Source organism: Ambystoma mexicanum, chromosome 9, assembly GCF_040938575.1.
Source record: "Ambystoma mexicanum isolate Mex_15411 chromosome 9, UKY_AmexF1_1, whole genome shotgun sequence".
Lineage (NCBI taxonomy): Eukaryota > Metazoa > Chordata > Amphibia > Caudata > Ambystomatidae > Ambystoma > Ambystoma mexicanum.
Window position 1 is genome coordinate 918,979,682 of NC_090931.1, and position 14,316 is coordinate 918,993,997.

At 47.5% G+C, this 14,316-nt stretch overlaps 1 protein-coding gene across 7 annotated transcripts in view; it reads left to right on the plus strand.

The window, feature by feature from the left end:
- Positions 1-13,383, plus strand: part of ZNF385B (zinc finger protein 385B) — a 1,357,263-nt gene extending 1,343,880 nt beyond the window's left edge. For 6 of the 7 annotated variants that reach the window (XM_069616087.1, XM_069616088.1, XM_069616090.1 and 3 more), the window contains 2 exons: positions 3,635-3,796; positions 12,006-13,383. In XM_069616087.1, coding sequence (XP_069472188.1) covers positions 3,635-3,796; positions 12,006-12,218 — 375 coding nt within the window. In that variant the 3' untranslated portion in view covers positions 12,219-13,383. The remainder of the gene's footprint in view (positions 1-3,634; positions 3,797-12,005) is intronic. The other variant, XM_069616089.1, reaches the window with a different exon arrangement.
- The last annotated feature ends 933 nt before the right edge of the window (positions 13,384-14,316 follow it).

Genomic DNA, 14,316 nt, shown 5'->3' on the forward strand with positions numbered 1-14,316 from the left:
TCCAAAAGCTGGGTGAAGAGACCCTGCTGGCGAAGCTGAAAACCATATTGGGCTCTCATGATGGCAAAGCACTGCCTGGCACCTTGGGGAACTGGACTCGATACCTTTCAGGGTGTGATTAGTGCTGGAGCCGTTCTCTCTTTCCTTGACAGGAAGAGGCGGGATGAAGAATATGGCCTTAGGGAATACAGTCTGCTTTGCATGAAAGCCCTTGTAAAGGGCAAGACCCGATTGCTGACAGAAAAGCCATGTGTGAACCAAGACTTCCAACCTCTGAAAAAGTCATAGGCGTGCCCTTGTGAAGCCTAGCCAGGGTCACGACCATGAGGACAGCCGGGCATGTTGCCTTCACCTCCCATGAACTCAATCACATTATTTTACACGGTCTTCATTGCTGGATGCCGTTCGTACCTCTCAGCGCCACAGTCACGAGAGCTGTGTCTTTGGCAGACCAGGGAGTCTGCCCTGCACCACAGCAACTTGAGCTGTACTCTCTGGTTCCGACTGCTGCCAGGACGTCTGTGTCTTTTTCATACGCATGTAGCACTAAACCATAACCATGGGCAGCTAAAGGGTGAAACCTGTCAGGAACACGCAGCTGCAGGGTACCCATTACAATATTGAAAAGCTGGCGGCCGCCCAGAGCCCAATGAATGGTCATGACTTCCTAGAATGACTCCATTGGCCAGTGGAGGTTCGTGAGCTACAAACTACTGCAGCAATAACTGCAGCACCGGGTACTCATTTTGGACTAGTTCTTCCAAATCTTCCCACTTCTGGATTGACCAGTATCGCCTAAAAAATGAATTGCAAAATAACGAGGCCGCAAACACCGAATTTTTTTATCGAATTTTGCACATTTTGCACAATAAATAGATAGTAAATTGGGTTAGGGAATATTTTATGGTTAGAGTGTGGGAAGAGGGCTGTGGGGGGTTCTCCCACCCTCCCCCAAACTACATTTCTAAAAAATTTGCAAATAACCCAAAAATAAATATTTGAAATTCGATTAAATAAATTTGGTGTTTGCAGCTACGTTCTTTTTTCCTGTTATTTTAACGTAGATCCGGAATATCCAATTATGTCCATTCTGCAGCTCACCCTCTACAAAAGTCCAAATCCGATAGCCTGTATTGCTGGCCTGTTGCACACCTTTAAAGTATTACAAAATGGTGCAGAAAATGGTGAAGCCACACTAGGATGGTCCATCACCTGAGTATGTCTTCAGTGGAGGGGTGGGAGACAGTGCTGCACAGCAGACACTTCCGTACCCTTGGGAGCAGGCTGGAAAATGAGGCGGCATCTGCTTAGTGATGAGGGAGGCAGTTCTTGTATATGCATGTGTTGTTTATTGGAGGTTATATAATGCTGCCTGTCACCATGGCCTCTTGAAATGGGTCCCAAACAGGGGAGAGGAACTATCCTTTGCAATTTCATAGAAATGATACATCTAGAAATCTTGATTATACTCCAGCCAGTGCAATTGCAGTACACTACTCTTCCCTTGCGCTGCTGAGAGCTGTAATCAAGGGGCTTCATTCCACTAGCATTAGTAGCAGGTGATCTTATAAGAAGACATTTCTGGTCACTTATAAGGTAAACAATCTCTGCGGCACTTCTGCCAGTCATGTTTATTTTAACCAGCGGGCACGCCTCTTGGTCTCACCAAAATCATCAACGAAGAACTGATTCACCAATGTTAACATCCACAAAATCCCTTTACTGACTTGTCCAGTCAACATTGGCATCACAAAGCCAGTGACTGCCCGATAGCTTCACAGAAAGCGACACCACTCAAAGTTTGACTCTGACGTCTTAACGCAAGTGGAAAATAATTCCTACAAGTAGTGGCTAGACCTAAAAATCTTCCAAATGCAAATGGTTCAGTTCCGTGCTGGCTCAAGCAGAATGGGGCCGTTAATGCCATGCAGGGCACTCCTTAAATGACATTGATGCCAGTGGAAGCAAAGCTGTATTTTCTATGCTGTCACATATCTATATAGGTAACCTGAAATGCTGTCTTTTCTTAATCTCCTTGCTTTTAGTGGCCAATTCACAAAGAAGTTTCAAAGAGTACCTCTGACTTACCATAAAACCAAGGGGGCAGGGCTATTTGATTCGCAAAAAAAGTGAAGGAGAAAGCGGAGAGTGAATCAGAGTTACTCATAGTTCCAAGGTCGACCCACCCTCCCCGGAAGTAAAGTGGGACCACACCGATTCTAGTGTTGGCAATAAAAGGTTGTAGGATTTTACTGTTACAGATATGGTTATGGAAACAATGACAATAATCACATATCTATATAATATCATACTTTTGGGCACCAGGTCCTGAGGTAACCCCCTCTGGCCCGTGCCGCCTTTTTGTCCCACGACTTCTTGTTGTCACCGTACAGTGTCCTGATTTTCTCTTTCTTTGTTCTTCACCTTTCTTTTTTAGGGTGGGTGGGTTCTGGGAAAAGAAGAAAGAGGTGGAAGACACTGAGTGAACAGTGAACTTCCAGGCTGTTTTGGACCCTGTTCGGGGTCGACAAACAGATTGTAGTTTGTGAGATCTGTGTAGCTCTTTTTATAAGACCCACCTTTGAAGTGTGGCAGTGGGGGCTGAAGTCCAACCCCTGGCTGGCAGCAGGCGACTGTCTGCCCCCCCATGGGGGTCAGTGCTTTGTGTTTCCCCTGCCTGTTGTTGTTTCCTCTGGGTGCTTAGCACCTTGTTGCTTTGTAAGGGGGTGGGGTGATTGCTCACATCTCACCCTTCCCTACCTTTGTGGGGACAGAGACTGCGTGTCTCTGTGTGTGATGAGGAGAGGGCCATGCTGGGGGAAGGATTTGCCCCTCTCCCGGGCCTGCCGGATGGTACCAGCAGTTACCCTGCCTCGCTTTGGGAGGCCCTCCAGCATTGCCCATCATTGCTTATTTAATCAACGCGCCATAGTCCGAAATGTGTCCCTTCCCTTCAAAATTCTGTAAGAATAAAGGCTCTAGCGGAAAAAGATTCTGGACAAGATTGCCTCAAATATTTGCTTATCTGACTAATTGTGGGAAATAGCCTTGTATCATTTGCTGAGCGTATTTCGGGCGGAAGATGATATTCAGCTGACGGTGTGGGATGGGAGGAGGAGAGCATTGCCTCAGCACAAAGAAAATCAATGCTGTCAATTTCCAGAGGCTCGCCAATGAGCCTGGATAATGGAAGGGTATTGAATTTCGCTCTAATGAAGTCTTTGCGGGGCAATAAATAATAACTTCGAAATGGACAGTGTTGCTCATTCCATCTTTTGTGAAGAGTCTCAGCCCCACCTAACCTTTGCTAAAAGCACACACTGTGCAGCGACAGGGAAAGGAGCAGGATCCATCAGGCAAACAGGTACGGGCTGTCACCATGTTTTGTGGTTGGCTATAATGGTGCATCGAGGCCATCAAAGGTGCACTTTCAGACCTCGCCTGCAGGGATGTACCAAGAAACAGCCACCTATCAGCTCTCTTAAAGAAACCCAAAGCTCAGTTGAATAGTAATATAGGGAGGCACCTTTGGGGATGACTGTGTGTTTTCTTGATTGACCTACGCATGTATTTGATGTTTTTATGCAATATGTCTTGGCCCCTCGTTGCTTAACCTGAGCCTTGGTGTCTCCAGTCCAAACTCTTACAGGCTCGCACAGAGGCGAAGTATCCGAGCCAGAGCCCGTGCCCAGTATTACTTTACGCAGATGAAACAGTCATCATGCAAGGCTCGGAGATGGGACTTCAGCATCAGCTGGTCAAGATGGGAGAATTCTTTTCAGAAAACGAACTCAAGGTAAACATGCAGCTATCTAAGGACATGGTGTTTGCCCAACAATGTCGAAATTGATACCGGGAGGGCAAATAATAAATGCACAAAAGCACTTTCAGCAGCTGGGTTCAACGGTTAGTCTGGTGGTTCCTTGAATCAACCAGACCAAAAGCACATCCATGGGGCAACCTCAAACTTAGAACAACATCAAAAGACTCAAAATTCGTATGTTGTGGTATCAGACTGAACAGATGATTGCAAATGGAGGAGGAGCAGTAAATACGTACCCCAGAAGCAGAGCAGCAAGGGTCCCGATAAGCAATTTTATCAACACACATGAGAGGGCTGTACTCTCTGTCTTCCTGAAGTGTTTCTCCTGTTGTTTTGCTGTTCCTATCGATACTTTAATTTAACTCGGACAACCCCATACTTGCACTTATCTACCACCTGTGTTTCTGCACTTAACCCCTGCACTGCCACCTGCTGGCCGCACTTCTTATTTTTCAATGTTTGAGCCTATGTCTTGCACTTCTCCCCTCCCCCTCCCCTGCACTTGTGCGATCTCAATGTCACTGGGCCTAGTAAGTTCGTTGTCTTGTTCCCCCTTGTTCTGCTCCCTCGCCTTGTCGTGCCTTGAAACCAGTGGAGTTACTTTCCTGAAAATGTTGGCGGGGAGCATGACATCTGAAGAAAAGGCGCCCCAGCCAAATGAATGGCGACAAAATGGTGTGCCATCAAAGTTGGGGGGGACAAACACCCCTGCCCCCCCTAAAATTACGCCCCTGCTTGAAACACTTGTGTATAGGCACGATGTAAATAAAATATCATATATCATAACTATCTGCCTGGAAATCATTACGCGCAAGTTACAAAGTCAGAGCAAACAGGTTCCTTATGTCAAGGTGCTCGTCTGTCCCGATCCAGCTCTGCACATTCGCCAGCTTCATTGTTTCGCCATTAGAAAAGTTAACAAAGATTGTTTGAGTGTATTTGTTTTTATTTCGAATAATACCATTTTGTCCAGAGCCCAAATGTATCTTTATTAATCATAGGAACCCATTGACTACAGTGTAGTGTGTGTGTCTCTTTAAGTGTTAGTGACGCAAGAGGTCACGGGACAGAGGAAAGAAAAGGAGGTTCCCTGTGCTGTGTAGTCAGTCAGCACCGGGACCTTGTTAGAACACAACTCTGTCTCTGTGTCTCTTTCTCGTTGGTGGGGATGCCCCAATCTGGATAGGGGCACCTCCCCCACCACACTGGCGACGAGGCGGTTGCCGTGTACAACACGGTTGTGAACCTGCTTTAGGTCCGTCAGGAGCAGAGGGTATCAGGTAATATTATCCCCACCAACAATATCCAGATATATAGGTGATATTATAAGTGGGGATAATTTTGGGGGTGTCCCCCCTCCCATTAAAATAATATAGGGGTTGCATGGGTGTCCCCCGCAGGTTCAATGGGTTAATATCACCACAGAAATACGGCGCCATTCTTGTATGGCGATATTTTTGCGGGGATATTAACACATGGAACCGAGCAGAGGGCTGTCTAACGCACTGCCTGTCCCCGCTGTTGGCTGCTGAGGCCCCATGCTGAGGCCTGGTGTCACTGCGATCACAGGGAGTGCAAGCCCAGCCCCTCCCTCCACTCCCAGCCCGCTGACAAGGTAGCACTGCCTAAACACCCACTCCGGTCGCAATGCACAGAGCTGCACACGCGCATGAAGAAAAACAAAAAGACAAAAAGGAATGAAAGCAACAGGGTGTAATTAATCCGTTGTATGCATAAAGGAGCCCTAGGACTGCTCTGGGAAGTGTGTGCAGCACGCTCTATGCTTATCAGTTCCCAAGAGTCAGCAACTGCTGGCAAGCCATGCCCAGTGGCTGAGGGAACATTCAACATTGTAGGGACATTAAATACAGAAGACAAGGGTTGCAGCTCCATATCAGGACTGCTTCTGCGCCCTATATTTGCTGCAGTGCGTCAGAGCCCGCGTGGGGTATCACTTCACACCACCTATCGTGTACAGTCAAGATCACAGTCCGTCACAAAGGGTTGCAGCTCCTACTGGGAGTGCTTGTGCGCCCTGCCATTGGAAGCCAACAGACCTGCAAACAAAAAGTTGGAGCGTCCAAAATATTTGACAAAATGCCCCGTTTGCAGTCATTGTAGTGGACAAGGGTAGCAGGGGCTGTGGGGTGTCCCCCTGCTCCCTTATTCACTATAATGTAAGTGGGGGTTGTGTCGCAGGGACACGGCAGCACCCAGCGGAGTGCGTCGCCGATGGGTAAGAGTTGGGTGGGATCAGGGTATCCGAAATGGTGGCTACTGGAAGAAATACTGAACGTTATTTTCATACAAAAACATTTTGTCATTTCTTCCTTAGTCATTTTGGATGCAACCAAATCACCCAGATTCTGGTCCCCCCACTGCAGGGGCCAGGGTGCATCGTTCACCTGTGTATCTCACGCCCCTACACGAATTCGATATTTCCGAGCCCTGTCTGCTCTAGGCCCCAGCTGGTCTGCCTGGGTGAAACGCCTGGACATGTTTCTATCGGCCACAGGCAAAGATAACGATGAGACAAGCATTACCAAAGTCTAGCAAATGCACCCCCTTAAAAAAGACCCAGGTGCAAATCTACTCTTTTGGGGCAGACATGCCACTACCATTGGAAAACGTCTTCATCACACCAGTCTGCCATGAGGACATGACTATCAAGGCAATAGTTTTCGTGACCAAAGTGAGCAAAGTCACACTCCTGGGGTGCGCTACGGCTGAGGGGCTGCACATTGTGAACTTTTCCTTTGGGGTCTATATACAAGACATACAGTCCCTATTGTCCAGATATGCCGGTGTGTTATATGGCATATCTGGACAATAGGGACAAAACGCTTTGAGGCTCTCCCCTTCCTCTGGCCTTGCGCACCTCATCTTGAACTGTTCATAGTCCCTGTACACCATGTGCCCGAAGTACTCCTTCAGTGTTGCAATGTCTGCGTCATACGACTGATCTCTGGGCCGTAGGGTCCTAAACAGCCTCTGGGCGGCCAGGCCGGCTGAGTAGAAGAGGGTTGGAAGTTTCTCTCTGTCCTTAACTTCCACCACCTCGAAATACAGCTCCAGATTTTCCACCCACGCCTTCCACCGGGGCCCTAGGCTGGCTGGTGCCCCCACCAAGTCGAACGGATGTAGGGGCACCAGCTGGCCACCCTGTCTGCACACCACCTCATTCTCCTCATCCCCCATGATGGTGAGTGGACGTGTCGCTGCTTGCGCTCACTGGTGGTGGGCCCCTGAGTGGGCTGCGCATTATTGGACGTGACGAAGGGCGCACAGACGGGTTGACCACCCTCCCCCACAGGAGCACGAGCGCTCCTTGGGGAGCTGCTACCCGTGTTGGAGGTAAAACTGGCACAAGGTGTTAAGGTGCTTTTTAACACACTTGCCAAAGTCCAGAGTCCCTCAGCCCCTCTACCTCAGCATGCTATTCCCCTTGGCAGCTGCAGCACCTTCAAGGGTCCACCCAATTAACTATGCAGAGAGCTTCCTTGTCCTGGGTCATTGCAGGCCCACTGCTGTTGGTCTTTTCCTCTTCTTATTATTATTATTATTTTTTTTATTTTTTCACCGTCGCAGGCCCGGTGTTGCTGGGCCACGCCCATCCTGCTCTGTCTGGCCTCAGCTGGCCCTTTTCACTCACCGCCGTGGCCCAATGGTATAGGCCATGCCCCCTCCTTTGTCTCTTTTCGATTGGGGATTCGTTGCTGTGGAGGCCATGCCCCCTTTTCGGGCTGCAACTCAGGCCAGGACGAGATCCCCCTTTTTTTCACTGCCGCGGGCCTGGGTAACTATGGGCCCACCTCCTCTGCAGACCCCTCACTGGGGTCTCTTGATGCGCTGGAGTGTGCGTGGGGACCAGCTGCAGTCCTTGCACCTTCACCACTGTGGGCCCGGGCCTTCCCAGGCCCCGACCACTTCCTTTGTCCAGCGGCCGCACATCCATGTGGCCCACACTGCTCCACACAGCCGACGCCGCACCTAAGTTTCCTCACGGCCTCAGCCGTGGATGATGTTTCCTTTGTGTTTTAGTGACCACGCCGCATTGATCACGCGGGCACTAGGCACCGCATAGGCCCTGACCCACCCACAGCGGCCACCGCTGTCGTCACACACGTGGCCTCTTCCTTGAAGGAGCCATCCGGCGACCCGCACACAAACATGTGTGCGGGACGCAGATTGCCTCGTCGCCAATGTGGTGGCCAGCCTCCGGTCACCGGGGCGGGTCACACCAAGCGCCAGGGTCACCTGGCAAAGACTGTCACGCTGAGGGCACGCAGCAAATCCCAGGCAGGGAGCACCCTGCAGGACTGAGGGCACCGGGGCGGGACGCACAGGCTGGGATCACCCAGTGGACCGCGGCCTCGGCGTGGGTGCACCCAGGCTGGGGCTGATAGACAAGGCCGTGATTAGACGGCAACCAAGTAACGAGACAGACACGAGTTGCCGCTCCCTGGGGCTCTGCTGCACTGCCTCCTACGTGCCAGCAGAGACCCTTTTACTAGAGGACACGTTTAAGAGTGGAAGGCAGAATTTGAGCCCAGTATGCACTTTATGCACTTGAACTCATATCTTGCCACCTATAGCTGATAAATATATGTATTTGCATGGCTTTAAAGAGCTAAAGTAATACTGTGTTTCATAGAAATGACAGTGCACAACAGCATTATAAATCAACCTGCCAAATATATAAAAACGTTTGTTCAAAACAACATGATTGTAGCTTTTGTTTGAAATCCCTTCTGGTTTTTGCAACTGTACTTTTTAGGCTTAGACTCTCAACAAAAAATAGGAAACTGTGTGGTGATGTAACCTGTTTGTAGTCATTGTTTGATACAGGCATGCACTTTGTTATTATGCATTGTGTGAAAAATGTTGTGATTTCACAAAGAGCAAACTTGTTTTGTTTATGTGAAACTCGCAGATGGGATGGCAACAAACCGGAACATTTAAGGGGGGTTGGGGTTATATTTTGTCTCATTTTCTGGGAAAAAGCACAGTGGGTCTGTACTGGGGGCAGGTTTTTAATTTTACACATGGGCCCATCGAGAGCTTTTCTGCTAATGGTTGCACTTGTTGAGAGACAATGATTGATTCCCTACTCACCCTGCCAGACAGAACTTTATATTGAAATGTGCTGCTGATAACAAGATGGGTAAAAAGCATGTGCATGCGCCCCCCGCACCACTCCGCTCCTGCCTGCATGACTTCAGGATCCGCAAGGGGCGTTTGCAGGCAGGCCCTTTGAATTAATGTTCAGTCAGTGGCTCGAAACTCAAGTCAAGCTCGAATTAGTTACTTTGCCGAGTGTTGCCTGGCTCACCCGCCACTAGGAAGCATGAAAGGCAGAGTCTTCTCTACCGCCATTCAATCTGAGTGCTGCAGGCCAGACACAGGTATCCAGGCGAGGGCTTCACTCGCCGAGATCTCTTGCAGGCGTTTCCCTTGCTTAGTCCTCTGTCCATGCTGCTGCTACCTTTCAGTTCTGCTGAATTTCACTTCAGGGGGTGAGTCACTGGTTTAGTCTCTTCTTAAACACCTCAAATTCACAATGCAGACAAAAACGCCCAAAAAGCATTTACAGTAGAATAAGCATCAAATTTCGTACTATGTATTTTGCTTTTCACAAGTTGCCGTTATAGCATGTTTTTTTCTGCTGTTGCCTCTGTTACGATCATCACTAGACATTCCATCTTGGTGTCCTCAGTCACTTGACAAAATCCTTGTGGCTAATAGCTTGTGTACAGTGTAGACATGTTTGACCATAGCACATAAAGTGGCCCTTCGTTTCATTTTGCCCCAATTAATGCTTTGTTGTAATGTGTCTATCTTTCCTGTCTCTACACAGTTATAAACCCTCCCAATGGTATGAATTTGGCCAACCTCTGAAGTCTAAAAAGTAGATCCATGTAGGCTTGACATGTGGCCAACTTTGCACCAGACCTGCAGACGAACTGTAAATGCCACCTCAGGGCCAGATTCTCATCTTGGCGCAGTGAGCGTGCTAAATAGCACAACTCACTGCGCCATTTCTTGACGCCCAGGCACCACTGCTATTCTCATGTGGGCCTGGGCGTCTTCGCAAAGCACGACAGTGCTTTCGCTGTAATCCGCCTGTTTCGAATGGAAACAGGCGGATTGCAGAATCTCGGCAGCATTTTCGTTAAATAACGAGGGAATCGTTATTTAACAAAAATGCTGCCGATACACCAAGGTGAGCAGTTTCAACATTGCAGGATGTTGAAGCTGCTTACTTTGGTGTATAGGAAAGTGTTCATATACACCCGTGTGTTGTATATGAACACTTTCATGTACACCAAAGCCAGCAGCTTCAACGTTGCTGCAACGTTGTTGCTGCTTGCTTTGGTGTACATGAAAGTGTCCATATACATACGGGTGTATATGGACACTTCCATTTACACCAAACAAGGCTTCTTGTGGCACTCCTCCAGTTTAACGGCACCAAAAGGGTTCCGTATATGTGCGCTAGTTTAGCGCACATATTAAACTGGAGGAGTGCCACAAGAATAGGCTTCCAAAGAGCCAGTTTACAAATGTCGCGGTTGCTAGGTTGGTTTCCAACCCATCCTAGCAACCGCCACATGTATTCTGAAAGTGGCGCATTCCTTCCGACTTCGGAAGAATGCGCCACCTTCAGAATAGGTCTTAAGTACCGAAAAGGTCGTTAACCCTTTTAAAGTCCTTTTCGGTACTTAACACCTTGATGAGAATCGGGGCCTCAGTGTTTACTCAATTGCATGGCAGAGTGAAAAAGGGCGACGTAGAAACGTGTACCCTGCCTATTTACACTCCCCTTTAGGGAAATTCGACGGTGGGGACTGTGAACCCAAAAGTGCAAACGTAACAGATCGCTGCCACCGAATTACGGGAATTACGGTAGACTCGAAAATGAGCTCCATTGTCTTGCAGATTTCCTTTGTAAATACTTTTTGCTGCAGTATCAGCGTTATAAAAGTATTTATTTCGTTTTCATTTATCAGAACTGACAATCTGGGACAAAGTGAGTGAGGGGGAGCAAGTGTTGTGGGGTGTGTGTGTTTGTGTGTGTGAGCAAGGAGTGTTTATCAGAATTTAAAATGTGCACACAATTGCTTGAGTTGCGTGTGTGCAATTTGGGTGGTGTGCATGTAAATTGTGGAAAAGCATATATGAGATTGGGCAGACAGCAGGAAGTGCAAAGTTCCCTCTGTTTGCACAAGCAAAAGGGGCGTGGCAAAAGCAGTGGTCACGAATAGGTGTACAAGGCCTGGTTTACAAAATTGAAAAAACGCTTTTGTGAATCAGGCCCAGACATTCTTTTCTTTTGCCCAGCTCACAGACAGCATGGTGATAAAAAGAAGCACATCTTTTGCTCCTTTTCTTTCAGCATCGTCGGAACGTGCCCCTGTTAGTGCCTTGCACATGTCAGTCTTGACACGGCTCAAATGTCCAGGATGGTATTTCCTTTTATTTGTCCCGTATTTTAAGTTCCCCTAAAGTTTTACAAAATGTTTAAAAGCGCACGTGCAAGCAATGCCTTTGCCACATGCTACATTCCCATGTGCACGTTTCCTTCTTCAACCTGGTGGCAATATGCTCCATTTATCCACGTCCACTTTATACAATGCCCCAATTATACAGTGTGGGCTTGAGTTACAAAGATTTGCACTGGAGCAAATCAGGAGACGACTGTGAGCATCTCAGATGTTCACGTGCTGCCATCTGATTGGAGAGAATATAATGAGATGCTGGATCGTCACTGGGATGCTCACGTGCAAATGCGATTGACAAGGATTTGCTCAAGGCCATCTCAAGATGCTCCAGCCTTTGCCAGATTTCCACCGGGTTTAGGCTTTGTGATTGGCGTATAAGGGACACAGTTGCACATCTGAGACGCTGATGAACGTCCGGGTTGTCCCATTGCAAATCCTTGTGAACCTGCATCATGTTCCTATGTTCCTTTATGCCTGTGCAATGCAAACGCTACACAGGCAAAACAAGTCAACCAACAGAAAACAAAATGGAAGTCCGGGTATTTCTTGATTGCATCTGTTTTACAGAAGTGCAGCGGGACTCGCTTGAGCCCCTTGATGTTTCTGCTTTGATATATCTAAGGCTGTGATACTGCAAAAAAGACGATTTAAATCTTTCTTTCTATTTTTTTTTCTTCCAGGCAAAACTGGCATTCCAAAAAGACCTGATTAAACCCATGGCTCCTGCCTTCCTGTCATCGTCTCTGGCGGCAGCAGTGTCGTCCTCTCTCTCTCTGCCCCCTCGCCCCGCGACCTCTTTATTCCAGGCTTCTGCGGTCCCCTCCGCCTTCCTGAGGCCCGGCCACGGTCCTATACGAGCCACCACCGCCTCCATCCTCTTCGCACCATACTGATTTTCATGCAATGAAGATATCTCAGCGGGCCAGAAACGGAGTCGATTGGTGACCGGTGGCAAAAAAGGGGGACGCCAAGAAGAATTCCACGCACATTTCTGTTACTTTTCATATTTTAAAATGCCATTCAGTATCACCCCCTCACAGGTGCGCTTGGTGGCAGCAGTTGCCATGGACATACCAGTAACCAAGATCATTGGCAAATCATTTATTGAAACTGCTCCCCGAAGAAGTGCTCCATCAAGCATACTTGCCATTAATCACTTCCACGGATAACCTACATCTTCAAAAGATGGAACATATGATTTTTTTTCCTGACAGACTTGAAAATTAGGGTCTTCCTCGCGCGCTTATTTATTGTACAGTAGATTCTGAACGCATGCTAGGCAGCCCTAGTATGGAAGCGTAGACTGACAGATGTTTAATTGTAGATAAAATATTACTAAAGGATAATGTAATTTATTTTTAAATGTGTTTTGTTGGCAGGGATTGTGTGACAAGGTTTGGCCCTAATACTATTGTACTTTGAGTAGGTTGAAAGCTATAGATTGTCTCGTTTACACTTTTAGTTGCCCCATTAATGCTACAAAGCTGCGACATTTCAAGTTTATATCTATTTTTTCCCGGTATTTTGTTGTGGACGACGAAACGATTGCAAAGCCATATGATCTACTGTTGCGGACACATGTGTTCAGTTTTTCTGTGTAACTCAGCACTGTCACGCCTGCATTCCTCATACATTGCCATGCAGCACGTATGTAGTTCTTGCCCGGTTTGCAAGAAGACAATCAGTGTGTGGACTCATGTGTGAAAACCTTTTAGTTTTTTAAATCAGAAGACTTTCTGTTGGTGATGATGATTCTGCTGCGGCTCCCCGATGCAATAATGTACAGACCCCCCCAGATAATTTATAAGTAGCTGACTCCATCTTCTGTTTAGTCTCCATGCTGCTAAAGTGTCGGCCATTTTGAAGTTGACGTGGATGCGCAAAGGACAGTGCGAGTAGAGGCAGGGTATTAAGAGTAACAGGTTAGTAAAGGAACAAAACTGAACGCATTCTTAGCACATTCCTTTATGAGATCCCTTTCAGCAATCCTAACTTGGTAAAACGTATGTGTATTTTTTTAAATGTAACTTTTCAATAAAAGAACATGGAAAGATGGGACTTCCTGTCATGTTTTTCTCATAAGGCCGGTTCTATGGCCAGCACTCTTTAGCAAGAATTTCAAGGGAACTGATTGCTCCACACAATAATATGTTGCCCCTCTGGAGTTCCTCTTCTCCCCTCCTCCTACTCATCCCGTCTCCTCTGATACCCCTGCACCCTGCTTGTAACCCCCTGTGTGCGTCCTCTTTACATAGTTGCTTCCAGCTAGTTTCGCACTTTATGAATACCATACATACATACATGCATAAATAGGAATTGCAGTCTATGACTGTTTCACAAGGTTTAGTGGGTTCTTTGAAGAAATTGATAACAGGAGCTCGTCAACCTGTTGTTTTGGTTGCTAGTCAGCAAAGTGGTTATTATCATGAGGTAACCAGAAGAAAAGGATGGCACGCTGTATCTTAACAAGACTGCCGCGCTGGCCTTTGAGACGGCTAGCGGTGCTCGAGAACAAACGCATGCCAGAAGAACACAATCCCGCAAGAATGATGTGCTAATGTCTGTTCGGACAAACTCCTTGTGGAAAACATTGCAATATATCTGAAATGTATTCACAAGGGAAATGGCAGCAGCAGTGCAGAGTTCAGAGATTGTTGTCATTGTTCCAGTGGAAGTGAGATCCAGGTCGAAATTTGAAAAGAATCAACATCTTATTGTGGATGTCCTTAACTACAAGCACCTATTTTTTTTGTTCAGGTGTTTGTGTGTGCTGTTCAGGTGGTTATATGTGGTGTTTTACTTCTACTGTATCATTTAAAGGGCTGAGGTTTACATTCAGAATGAGGGATGCCCATGGACGTCTTTTGGACATCGCCAGGGGTCGCATGTGCGACCCCTGGTTACACTCATGCAACCCTTGGCACTGCCTCTGATACACCTGGTAAAGGAATGCAGAATCAATGCAGAGGCAATGTGAAAAAAAAATGTGGA